The 14,371-nt window shown below is 37.9% G+C and overlaps 1 protein-coding gene across 7 annotated transcripts in view; it reads right to left on the bottom strand.

Annotated features, from left to right (window-relative positions):
- LOC117327766 (androglobin-like) overlaps positions 1-14,371 on the bottom strand; it is a 125,451-nt gene that overhangs the window by 74,419 nt on the left and 36,661 nt on the right. Inside the window, exon 1 of one of the 7 annotated variants that reach the window (XM_033884930.1) lies at positions 9,793-9,913. The exons of 5 other annotated variants lie outside the window; for them this stretch is intronic. In XM_033884930.1, coding sequence (XP_033740821.1) covers positions 9,793-9,857 — 65 coding nt within the window. In that variant the 5' untranslated portion in view covers positions 9,858-9,913. Of the gene's footprint in view, positions 1-2,544; positions 2,784-9,792; positions 9,914-14,371 lie in introns of those variants that run through there. One more of the 7 variants, XM_033884919.1, reaches the window with a different exon arrangement.

The raw sequence follows: 14,371 nt of genomic DNA on the forward strand, positions 1-14,371 counted from the left end.
TTAGTATAACATGTATTGTAATAAACAACCACTAAGTATTTAAGTGTAACGTGTATTGTAATAAACAATCACTAAGTACTATTTTAGTATAACATGTACCACTAGGCCACCGCGTATTGTAATAAACAACCACTAAAAACTATTTTAGTTTAACATGTATTGTAATAAACAACCACTAGGTGTTTAAGTGTAACGTGTATTGTAATAAACAACCATTAAGTATTTTAGTATAACGTGTAATATAATAAACAATCACGAAGTATTTTAGTATAACGTGTATTGTATTACAGAGAATTAAAGGCCTCGACCTTTGTTATATTTATCGTCTAATGTGCCTTACATTATTGTCGAATACGTAAAGCCCCTCATTCAAGTCGTTAGTAATTGACGAATTAAGTTTCAACATAAAACATAAATATTAACAATGTCATCAACTTTAGCAATCATAAAATCATTAAAAAAAGAACAGTTTGAAGCTGCCAACCTATCTGTAGGAGGTCTGAGAGGATAAATGGATACACTCTCTACCTCTGACACCAGATAAGGTGTTATATCCGCTAGGTGGCGAGGTGTTATCCGATTGGACGTGTCGAGTAAATCAGAGTGGATGTAACTTAAACAAATATTTGTTTATATCAATATTGAGAATGTGTACTAGACAACAAAGGGGACGAGTGCCACCCACTTCAGTATCTATAAAACACATAAATGTAACATTTACACCAACTTAAATGTATAACAAACAAAACATTGTTTTAACGTCGATGCATCAGTTGACGATGGCGATAAATGTTGAAACAAACACGGAAAACAAGAGGTGATATCGACATAATAACGAAGGCATAACTCGAACTCGAAATCGATAAAACAAGGACAGAATATTAACAAAAAATGGAGATTTGTAGGGAGGAAAATACGACCAGGTGTTCCGGGAGAATAAGCGCCTACTGCTTCATCGAACTCAGAAACGCGTGTTGTCAAGGTCAAGCGTTTGGCACAATTGATAATGAGTGACCTCAGATCTCATATCATGGAAGGAGCTCATGTCAAGGTAGGAGGTCAATGAAAAGCACTCAAGGTAAACGGAGTTATAATAATAATGATGATAAGAACAAAAAAACATCGGTCCTAATGTACTGTACATTACATTTTGTGGAAACAGAAAGAGAACGCCGACAGGTAGATAAAACTCTAAATCAATACATTAACGACAATAAAAAAGGTTTACACAGATACCACTGAAGGAGTTGAGTAAACATATAAGTATCTGAAACTAGAAATGTTGTTATATTCTACCGATAAACAACAATAGTACTAATGTCTAAGGAATGTAAATGCGAATTCAGAATCAAGTTTACTCTAATACTTGATAGCCCTTCGTATATAATGCCATGCCGATAGCCTGTCTATATAATCTTTCATATCCTCTCCATGACTAATGTCCTAAAAGAAACAGATGAATCCCCACACCAGTGTGCTGTTTAACACAAATAGAAATACTGCCTAACGTTCTAGAGTTCTTTGGAAGCAGATTGGTACTATTACAACTAGAATTTATAAAGATGTGATATAACGCCTAAAGAGTTGTAATTAGTCCTACTTTGAAGAATACTAAAAGCAACTTGCCATAGAAGGATTGGCCAGACTGGACTTATCACCATGGAAATCGCCAGATCGGCAATATCACCAAGGACATGGCCAGATCGGCAATATCACCAATGACATGGCCAGATCGGCAATATCACCAAGGACATGGCCAGATCGGCAATATCACCAAGGACATGGCCAGACCGGAAATACCACCAAGGACATGGCCAGATCGGCAATATCACCAAGGACATGGCCAGATCGGCAATATCACCAAGGACATGGCCATACCAGAAATATCATCACGGACATGGCCAGATCGGCAATATCACCAAGGACATGGCCATACCAGAAATATCATCACGGACATGGCCAGACCGGAAATACCACCAAGGACATTGTCAGGCCAGAAAAAATCACCATAGACAAAGTACGAGCGTGTAATACAGAGAGTTTCGAAAGGAGTTTAAAACCATGACAGACTTACTTTGACACCGTGTTTGTGAGTTAGAAGGAATTTGGAAGCTATCAAAATGACACAGTTTCGAAAACGGTCTAATGCTTACATTCAAACTGTTCTTAAAATTGTGCCGTCTTTTCTTCCCTACTTCACCCAATCTGTATCTTTGTCCTATTAATCCGAAAATCTTGTGCTTGGACTATACCATTTCTCTTATTCACGAACTCAGTTATGCACTGTTACTACGGCATTCATTAATTATATTTGACTACGAAAACTTTAGACAACTCTTTGCCAGACAGAGCCAGAACACTGTCTTTCGTCTTCCATTTAATAAAATTGAGTGAACAATATTTGGTTTTGACATCCAACAACTGATTATGACAAATCCTCATGTGCTTATTCTTGTATTCTATTGATGATTTCCCATTTCATCATAATTTTCATCATTTGCATTTAATGCTTTTAAAATGGTCGATTCCAAACCTCCCCCTTACCTGGAAGACCTGCCCGACGCCGGCCGTCCCGAAAGGGGTCGCCCGGACAATGGGCGACCAGACGAGGGCCTGTAAACAGACCCACCCCCAGAGGATGCCTGCGAGGAAGAACGGGATTTGTCCGACCCAGCATCGTCCCCCTGGAACTTTACACTGCGGATACTATTGGAACTCCTAGTGTTACTCCGGGACAAGTTAGCCTGTTTTCGCGTTCCTGCAGACATTGGAACGAGTCAACTACAAGAGATGTCTTTATGTATTAGTAACGTTTCTTCCATCGGCTAGTCACCTGTTGTTTGAAAACTCACTATAGTCATGGACAGCAGCTTCTTACATATAATTCCGATAAGCTATATAATCCATGATGACACAAAATCTCGAAAGAAGAGTGGAACTTATGCACTTAATGACTGTATATTTCCATCATCAGGACAGAATGTTCATAGAAAATCCAGGACACAGATACAGAAGTTCCCGGGAACTGTCCTTCCTGTGTACGGTGATCAGTCATTTGGTAGGTGTGAAAAAGGATGAAAACTAACAACAATTAACGGCAGATACCGAACTGATAGGTAATGTTTACCCCAGGATCTCTTCAGTGAGAATCCAGACTAACATTCCATCGCGGTACTACACGGATCATATTGTACGTTATCATTAGTGGACACATTATCTAAATCCATTTTCATCAATATGATTGAAATGACTGAGATACGCGAACTCATTATAACGAAAACCCGGCGATAACACGACCACTCAGACTGAGGTGTATGGTAACATGTCCTGGCCCTGTTTTGATAATAAACCGTCAATTTTACAGCCCTGTGGACTGCCAATCTTGGTGATTTACAATAAACAAACATCACAGTGATGTGTGCTTACTTCTCTACTAATCCACCCTAAGCCCTTCACCATACACCTGTCCTGTAACCAACAGGTATACATGTCACCATCCTTTGTGTAATATTGTCTCTAAAATCACCAAAGTGAAAACCTGAAGGTTCTGATGATGTCGCAGTAGGTTGTGTGGTTATGGAGCCTACACAGCGTCAGGTTGCTACCCAAGTGAGGATAGCCTGACAGGGAGTTACGCTCCATTGTGTTGTATAGATCTGTCCCTGATTATCGGGATGTAACTCAGTAAAATATCGAAGCTTTTCACTAAAATTGAATTATTAAACAGGCTTGTGTATACTCTCAGTAGTAAGACATAAATACCGCTAATGAAATATGAATTGTATATGATAGACTACAACAACAGATATACACCGGTCTGTTCTTACCTGTCTCTCAACATATTCCATGGATGTTTAAATCTAATTAATGTCCTTGTCTCGTATCTGGAATCTAGCCTGACAAATAAAGCCGGGCATCACGACCAAACCTGTTAGGATTTCAACACTTTGGTAAACACTCGTTAATAGGTTTTGTTTTATCCCCAGTAAATCTCGATACATCTCTATTGATTTCAACTCAATCCATTTCACTTTTATTTGATCCCATTTCACTGTTTGTATCCATGGTGGTCACACAATGTAAATAAAATACATTATCAAAATAACACGGATTTCTCTGGCTGAACCCATTATGTATATTTGGTTACAGACTACGCTCAATGAAGCATTAAAACAAAGTCTGAATTAGGATGGGAAGCATGCTTGTCATTATAGTGTACGGTGTATGGGTCTCTATATGACGTCATTATAGTGTACGGTATATGGGTCTCTATATGACGTCATTATAATGTACGTTGTATGGGTCTCTATATGACGTCATTATAGTGTACGGTGTATGGGTCTCTATATGACGTCATTATAGTGTACGGTGTATGGGTCTCTATATGACGTCATTATAGTGTACGGTGTATGGGTTTCTATATGATGTCATTATAGTGTACGGTATATGGGTTTCAATATGACGTCATTATAGTGTACGGTATATGGGTCTCTATATGACATCATTATAGTGTACGGTGTATGGGTTTCTATATGACGTCATTATAGTGTACGGTATATGGGTTTCAATATGACGTCATTATAGTGTACGGTGTATGGGTCTCTATATGACGTCATTACAGTGTACGTTGTATGGGTCTCTATATGACGTCATTATAGTGTACGGTGTATGAGTCTATATGACGTCATTATAGTGTACGGTGTATGGGTCTCTATATGACGTCATTATAATGTACGGTGTATGTGTCTCTATATGACGTCATTATAGTGTACGGCGTATGGGTCTCTATATGACGTCATTATAGTGTACGGCGTATGGGTCTCTATATGACGTCATTATAGTGTACGGTGTATGGTCTCTATATGACGTCATTATAGTGTACGGTATATGAGTCTATATATGACGTCATTATAGTGTACGGTGTATGGGTCTCTATATGACGTCATTATATTGTACGTGTATGGGTCTCTATATGACGTCATTAGAGTGTACGGTGTATGGTCTCTATATGACGTCATTATAGTGTACGGTGTATGGGTCTCCATATGATGGTAAGCAGGCTTGTCATTATAGTGTACGGTGTTGGTCGCTAGTTTGATGCCGACAATAAAATATTATTGAAATAATATTTCTTTCACAAATATCGAATTTTTGCTTACTTAGAAAAATCACACAATATTGATAATGCTCTTAACATAGAAACCAACTCGGTATTAGGTCTACTATTGCATGCATATGATACTGTTTTTCAAGTGAGACTTCTCCAGACACGTAAGCAATATCAACCAGTCTTATAACATTTTATCTACACCAATGGCAGTACTTTGAAGTTGAAGATAACCACATTAATCAATCATAAACAATTTCAACCAGGCCAAAAGTATCGATAGGTTTTACAAAGAGCAAAATATTTTTCTCATGTAAATTAATAATTTTAAATTAAACATAAAACATGAGAGTCTGAACTAGGTGTCGGAATGTCAAGGTAAATCTGAGATGCCGCAAATCATACCTAACTAGGTTTTCTGTGAGGATGTCTACCTAACTAGGTTTTCTGTGAGGATGTCTATATCGATCCTAGACAGTAAGTCCTACTACTAGTCTGAGGATGTCTACCTAACTAGGTTTTCTGTGAGGATGTCTATATCGATCCTAGACAGTAAGTCCTACCTAACTAGGTTTTCTGTGAGGATGTCTACATCGATCCTAGACAGTAAGTCCTATCTAACTAGGTTTTCTGTGAGGATGTCTACATCGATCCTAGACAGTAAGTCCTACCTAACTAGGTTTTCTGTGAGGATGTCTATCTAACTAGGTTTTCTGTGAGGATGTCTATCTAACTAGGTTTTCAGTGAGGATGTCTATATCGATCCTAGACAGTAAGTCCTACCTAACTAGGTTTTCTGTGAGGACGTCTACCTAACTAGGTTTTCTGTGAGGATGTCTACATCGATCCTAGACAGTAAGTCCTACCTAACTAGGTTTTCTGTGAGGACGTCTACCTAACTAGGTTTTCTGTGAGGATGTCTATATCGATCCTAGACAGTAAGTCCTACCTAACTAGGTTTTCTGTGAGGATGTCTACCTAACTAGGTTTTCTGTGAGGATGTCTATCTAACTAGGTTTTCTGTGAGGATGTCTACCTAACTAGGTTTTCTGTGAGGATGTCTATATCGATCCTAGACAGTAAGTCCTACCTAACTAGGTTTTCTGTGAGGATGTCTACCTAACTAGGTTTTCTGTGAGGATGTCTACCTAACTAGGTTTTCGGTGAGGATGTCTACCTAACTAGGTTTTCTGTGAGGATGTCTACATCGATCCTAGACAGTAAGTCCTTCCTAACTAGGTTTTCTGCGAGGATGTCTACCTAACTAGGTTTTCTGTGAGGATGTCTACCTAACTAGGTTTTCTGTGAGGATGTCTACCTAACTAGGTTTTCTGTCAAAATCTTCATTTATACATCTACATCGAGGTGATCAGGTCATGATTACTAATACCCACAGGGTACTAAACACAGGATAAGTGGTTTAATGGTGAGCAGGGCCCATCTACCCAGTGGATGATTAATGCACCATCCATCAAAGTTTTACCTTTAATTTACTAGTGAATTAAATTTCCATGATTTTCCGAGACAGCAGACGTTATATCTCCAGATTTCAAGTTCGATCATAAATACTTGACAATCGAGAGGAGTGTTGTGAATATATGGCGGCCATTAAATCTGCGATACAACGCTATTATTTATAGAGGCCAATACATTAGCATTTGTATCTATTATAGTGACCTTCTATATGTACAGATAAAAACAACGTGTAAATACATTGTGGTGACGTCATAAATGTCGTCAATCCATTGTCTCGGTAATTGGAAATTTATTTGACGAATGAGTTTATTTTCTCGTGAATTTGTGTGATATAGGAAACATATCACTAATGCAAATCAAATATAATTGAACTCACTTAGTAATTCAAATTCTTATCACACTGATACACGTGTAACATCCTCTATGATAAAATAAACTTAACAAAATCACTTTATATTGACACTGAGTATAGGTAAAATAATGTATTCTCTCACGTTTTTAGTATTAAAGCATGATTATGTTATAGCTTTGATCCATGAGGAGCAGCATGACATTGGATATTGTCGTGTTATTGGAAATAGGTAAAACATCTCAAATGTAATTCATTAAGTATGTAAAACATGTTTTTAAAAAGTTACATAAATCAGTTACTTAAAATATAGTGACATGAGTACAGAAAAGAATGCTATGGTTGTCCACTCAGTCACCATGAGGTAATTAAGTTTCCCCTCGTCCGACCATTCATGTGTTCTAGATAATAATGCATCAATACATATGCTAACAAGGTCTGTTATCAATCTGTTTTGCTGATTTAACAACACACACACAACACCCAGGGACGATTGGCTAGTTAATGTCAGTTCCCAATAATGTCGACCACGTTTGTTTCAAGAGAGATAATCACTATTTTGAAATCTCTAGGACAGCGATCAATAAAATTCATTGCCTTAATTTAATATGAAACCATACCGATGTATCGTTGTCCGCATGCATTTCAGTTCTGACTAGTAAGTTTGAGTTCTCGCTGAGAAGACATTTTTTTTATTTTACATCGTTTTCCATATCTGTAACTACCTGTTTGGTGTTATAATGTAACAGCACAGTATCTGTACCAGTTAAGGGATTACGAGCTGTCACTATCTAAGCCCTGACAACCCGTACTCGACGTTACCTTGTTACAAAGCCATGTAGACACATATGCATTGGAAGGTCTTAAAAAGACGACATGACGATATAATCCACTGGTCTGACAGAGCATTACTTGGGATTTGACAACGAATCAAATCCTAACAACTCAGGAAAGTTTCTTAGCTGTCAAAATATTTGTCTGTCGTCACCTGAAAAGATATCTTTAAGAAACTCGTTGATGGTTTGTTGTGAGTGACAGGTCAATTACATGTGTTATGTAAGATAGAGTAACCTACCTATATAGACATTAAACATTCAGAGCAGACAGCACGCCCTTACTATGTCGCTGTTAGTAATACTATGTTATATTATACATCACAATAAAATACTGGCTCTCTCGGTGATGTCCAGTACCACATTAATATCATCGGCATATTGTTGTGTAAATACCTTCCAGTATTTTGATTGGTTGAAATCTGTGGCCGTATAGATCACTGTTTAAAGATTGGTCTCGTTCGACTTCTGATTCTTCCTTTTTAGAAATGCATACGCGATGTTGGTATTCTCTGTCTCCTCAAATTTAATATATCCATCATTGATGTAGACTAGTACAAAATTGATGCTACTTATTTACCAACTGTCCGACCTGATTGGAATGGAACCATTCTACATATTCTACGCCTCATAAAATAATATAAAATTGTTAATGTGTCTTTTTGATTTCTGTATGCATACTTTACTACACTACTTGACTAATGGCTTGCTAAGATTACCGCGTGGATAACTGGTATAGAACTAGGTACTATAAAAGGCGTGACGATTGCTTATCGGCTTATCTTACTCTCATTGGTTAATCTCCTTTGAAAAAGAAAACGTGCCAAAGCTTGTTTTTTCTTTACAATGTTAAAAACAGCTACTTTCAGTTAAATAAATATTCACACATTGTAAATAACAACATAAAACGGAAACACAGCATCACTATTGTAGCAGATCATGGTTCATAAATTCACGACGAAAATAAGCATACACATTGTGACGGTATATTATATATTAATATTCCATGTCTAAATATGATTCTTAGTTTTTGTAGTATTGCATTTTTCAATGTGGATGTATTGCAAAAAGCATTATTGTTGATATGTCTTATATATAGAACAGATCGAGGTCACAATAAGAAAAAATAATGTTTTTGCATCTGTTAAGACCAATTTAGTTTATCAAAAGTTTCATGGTGGGATTCTCGAGGAGAATGTTAGAGAAAAAATCGTCATGGATTCCCGCACAAGCTAGGTTGGTACAAATAGACTTATTACATGTGTAAAATCAACCAGATGAGAGGGAACAAACACCCAAAACAGGTGTCGTTATTTACCAAAACACCCAATACAGATGTCGTTACCTACCAAAACACCCAATACATGTGTCGTTACCTACCAAAACACCCAATACAGGTGTCGTTACCTACCAAAACACCCAATACAGGTGTCGTTACCTACCGAAACACCCAATACATGTGTCGTTACTTACCAAAACACCCAATACAGGTGTCGTTACTTACCAAAACACCCAATACAGGTGTCGTTACTTTCCAAAACACCCAATACAGGTGTCGTTACCTACCAAAACACCCAATACAGGTGTTGTTACTTACCAAAACACCCAATACAGGTGTTGTTACTTACCAAAACACCCAATACAGGTGTCGTTACTTACCAAAACACCCATTACAGGTGTCGTTACCTACCAAAACACCCAATACAGGTGTCGTTACCTACCAAAACACCCAATACAGGTGTCGTTACTTACCAAAACACCCATACAGTATTTAGGACATCAATGTCCTTAGATGGTGGTACTATATTAAATACGAACTAGTCATTATATCAGCCCTCTGTAATTAATTATGCTGCTTCTTAAATAACACATTAAGTTGAACACGTACATCAATGAATTAGTTTCAGTACCAATCATATATGGGTGTAAACTTTAAGCTTTGTTTACTGTATTTCCGACTGTTCATTAGATAAAGTTACAGTTGAAGAAATGGAATCCCCTCAAACAAACTGACTACATCAACTTACCTTGAATTTTGAGATATTGTTCGCTCATTGATCGGTGCCAAGCTTTTCCCGCCCTTTTTACTCATATTTTCACAATTAATCCAATGAACATCAGATTCTAATGATAATCCAGTATCTTCATTTAAACGAAATCAATTGCAGAACCCAAAGTATGACAACACCTTGACCACAATGTTTACAGCTATAGAGAATTCATACTCAACAGTAACTCGAATTACTGGATTAAACGTCTTAGCTCTACAGCTCTGAAACGTCCACCGAAGGAATTAATGCTACAACATATTGATTGGAAATATAACGCTTTATGCTTGATCACTTAATCCGTATTTAATCAAAGAAGGAATTCCATTCATCACAGCTGACAGGTATTCTGCTGGCCTGTTCAGAACCAACGCTATGGGTGGTGATCTGGATTAGAAGCCTATATACATCGCACGTGCAGCATATACTACAAGAACATGGCTCCTACTTTAATTAATGTATACACGTCACTTGCTATTAGGACTCGTCGATTACTTTAATTGATGTACGTGCATCACGTGCTATAATGACACGTAATTAAAGCACATGTATCACGTGCTGTAACGACACGTCATTAATTTCAAACAATGTACGTGCATCACGTGGTATCAAGACATGTCACTGACTTTAATCACTGTACGTGCATAACGTGATATAATTGAATATGTAACATTTTAATAGTGTACGTGCATTACACGAGAAAGCTTCACTAAAGATATAAACTGAGTACGTATACGTACATCACAGTCGATCACCACCAATAAACAGTGACCTAGCAGTATGTGCGTTCATTTCACATATCAATTACTATTACAATAAACGGTGCACGTGTATTACCTATATTCCGTTGTTTAAATATTGCTTGAATACACTTATTGTCGACATGTAAGATCTGTAAACTGTGATAAGATTGAGTTGTTAATATGTCTATACATATCTTCATGTCTTCTTCTCCATATTTTGACATCATATCAAAATAAAACATTATTACAAAATAAGACATTACTTAAGAAATAATTAACGATGATTCGTGTATTGTTGCAGGATATCCAACGAGGACGAGGATATTTTGCAATTAAATTGATAACGAAGGCCACAGGCCTGAGTTATTAATCAAAATTGCAAAATATCCGAGTCCGAGTTGTATATCCTGCAACAATACACGAGTCAAAGTTGATTATTTCTATTCTAACATGTACTGTTTAGTTCTAATGTGCTAATGAATATTCAAAAGCTGACGTCAATCCCAAGCTAGTTGAAAGTCTGCTCTGGGTTGGGTGAAATTAACAATCTGGCAAATTTCTCCGTTGTAAAATACACGGTCTCCGACGTTCAAACGTTTTGGCGCCTCCATGTTTGTTTACAAATGCACGATTTTGGAGGGGAAAGATTGTAACAGCCGTGACTCACGAGCGTGTATTATTGACACCAGAGTGTATTACTGGCAACTAATACACGGTTTTAAACCAATCAAAACTTGCGTTGCAGAGCAAACGTGGTAGAATACAAAGTAAGACATTATTACAAAATAAAACATTATTACAAAATAAGATAATTAATGTATAGACAAACATACATTCTTCATTAAAGGGTAAAACAGTAACTCAACGTTGTACACAGTGTATTATACAATGTCAATAACTAAACGATGATAACATCTATCAAAACAAGAAAGATCGAGTTAATCTGGCAAATGTTTAATCAATAATAAATGTATCCTGGGCTAACAGTGAACTTTGCCTATAACAGGTATACTGTATATAGAAATCACCGTCCTACTAGTGTCATTTATAGATTTGTTTACATGTTTAAACATTGGGATTTGTTATAAATGGACATAATATTTCTGTATTCCTTCAAAGTCTAATCTAGTAATAATTTAAACACTTATCAAGTGGATGAACCAAAAATCAGTTTACTTTCATTTAGTTACATTAGACTACATCAAACCACTACAATCATTCTGAGAGCCTACTCAGCAGAGCCTGGATGTTGGCCAAGGAGCTTATATGTTACCCAATTCCTCCTCTGATATTGATTTGTATAAACCTGTTGGATTTGTGGAGGAATAAAAGCTAAACATATTTCGGATATAAAACTAAGTCATATTCCTAAGCCATCAACATGTCACCATATTGATAATTATTAGTAATTTGGGCGGTATAATTGATAAATAATTAGTGGGTAGGCTGGGGGACTAGAGTTGTGTGAGGCGTTTGTTGACAGAGCTATATTTTGTTTACCGTTTAGCTATAAAAGGAAACATTGTTTACTGACTGTTAAAGGTAAAGGCGAGTAATCTAGTAGTACTTCATTTAAACCATAAGATTTATCTCCCTTGGCTTGATCAACACCCAGTCATTGTGGTACCATTAATATAAGAAAATGGCCATCACGCTAATGACAGGTTGTCTACTAAAGACATTCCATACAGGTACCTTAGCGTTGATAGGTAAAACTGAGGCTCAGTTACTTCACTGAAACATGTAAACAGCCCATAACTCAGCAAAGAATGTAATTTATTCGCAAGACAAATAAGCTGCAGTAGGCCTAGCCAACATAAAATAGATTTTGTTATTTTGATGTGGTCTGGACAAATATGCAAACGAGTTCTTAGCAGCTTCTATTTTCATGTAAGAAAAATATAATGGAACGTTTAGAAACCTTCTTGGAAAGCAAAGCAACATTTCATTTAAAATATCGATCTCGTCTGCAACCTTTAATTGGATAATCGCTACGTGCATGTGGAACATAAATCAGCGACATTGTGGACAAGGGAGGTGACTATGTCTGGGGGGGGGGGGGGGGGGGGGGGGTGATAAAGGTTATACCACTATAGACAAGGGGGGGGCCAAATAAAGGTTATGCCACTATAGAAAAGGGGGGGGGGGTCAAATAAAGGTTATACCACTATAGACAAGGGGGGGGGGTCAAATAAGGGCAAATAATGGTTATACCACTATAGACAGGGGGGCAAATAAAGGTTATACCACTATAGACAAGGGGGGTGACTATGTCGTGGGGGGGGGGGGGGGGGGGGGCAAATAATGGTTATACCACTATAGACAAGGGGGTGGCAAATAATGGTTATACCACTATAGACAAAGGGGCGACTATATCGGGGGGGGGGGGCAAATTAAGGTTATACCACTATAGACAAAGGGGTGACTATGTCGGGGGGGGGGGGGGGTAAATAAAGGTTATGGTTATACCACTATAGACAAGGGGTGACTATGTCGGGGGGGAGGGGTGCAAATAAAAGTTTTACCACTTTAGACAAGGGAGGGGGTGACTATGTCTTGAGAGGGGCAAAGATGTTATACCACTATAGACAATGAAGGTGAATATTTCTGGGAATCACATAGAAGTTAAACCACTATGGGAAATGGCGGTGACTATGTCATGGGGCACATAGAGGTTATACCACTATGGACAAGGGAGGTGACTATGTCTGGGGACACAGAGAGGTTATACCACTATGGACAAGGGAGGTGACGATGTCTGGGGGGCACAGAGAGGTTATACCACTATGGACAAGGGAGGTGACGATGTCTGAGGGACACAGAGAGGTTATACCACTATGGACAAGGGAGGTGACGATGTCTGGGGGGCACAGAGAGGTTATACCACTATGGGAAATGGCGGTGATTATGTCATGGGGCACATAGAGGTTTTACCACTATGGACAAGGGAGGTGACGATGTCTGGGGGACACAGGGAGGTTATTCCACTATGGACAAGGGAGGTTAGATGGCTGGGGTCACAGAGAGGTTATTCCACTATGGACAAGGGAGGTTAGATGGCTGGGGGCACATAGAGGTTATACCACTATGGATAAGGGAGGTGACGATGGCTGGGGGCACATAGAGGTTATTCCACTATGGACAAGGGAGGTGACGATGGCTGGGGGACATAGAGGTTATACCACTATGGACAAGGGAGGTGACGATGTCTGGGGGACACAGAGAGGTTATACCACTATGGACAAGGGAGGTAAGATGGCTGGGGGACACAGAGAGGTTATTCCACTATGGACAAGGGAGGTGACGATGTCTGGGGGCACATAGAGGTTTTTATTGTATTGTATTACATTAGTTGTAACAAGTACGACTTCTGACGGTCAATTTGTTAAATTAAAAACTACAATACAGTATATACTGTTATGAACACTCAAATATATGTATATTATATTATTTTAATGTAGTATCTCTATACCATTAAGTTGGATAAGAAATAATTTAAATGAATCGTGAACCTTGAATCTTGAAACATCATGGCACAATTGCTCCAAGAAATGATGACAATGTATGGCCATTCACAAGCCTTAACACTTAAACCGCCCTGAAGGATGAGCTCTCGTTAATTGATTGGACAAGTATTATCATGTCATTTGTGTTTATGTTGTTAATATCGCCACTAAATATATACAAATACAGATTCAAAAATATTGTACACAACCGATCCTCTAAGGGAATATCCCACGTGTTTACATTTATAGCGCACACTAAGCAAAAACCATGGCATTCATAATTCGGAAAAGTTCATTTCATTTTTGCGT

Source organism: Pecten maximus, chromosome 5, assembly GCF_902652985.1.
Source record: "Pecten maximus chromosome 5, xPecMax1.1, whole genome shotgun sequence".
NCBI classification, from domain to species: domain Eukaryota; kingdom Metazoa; phylum Mollusca; class Bivalvia; order Pectinida; family Pectinidae; genus Pecten; species Pecten maximus.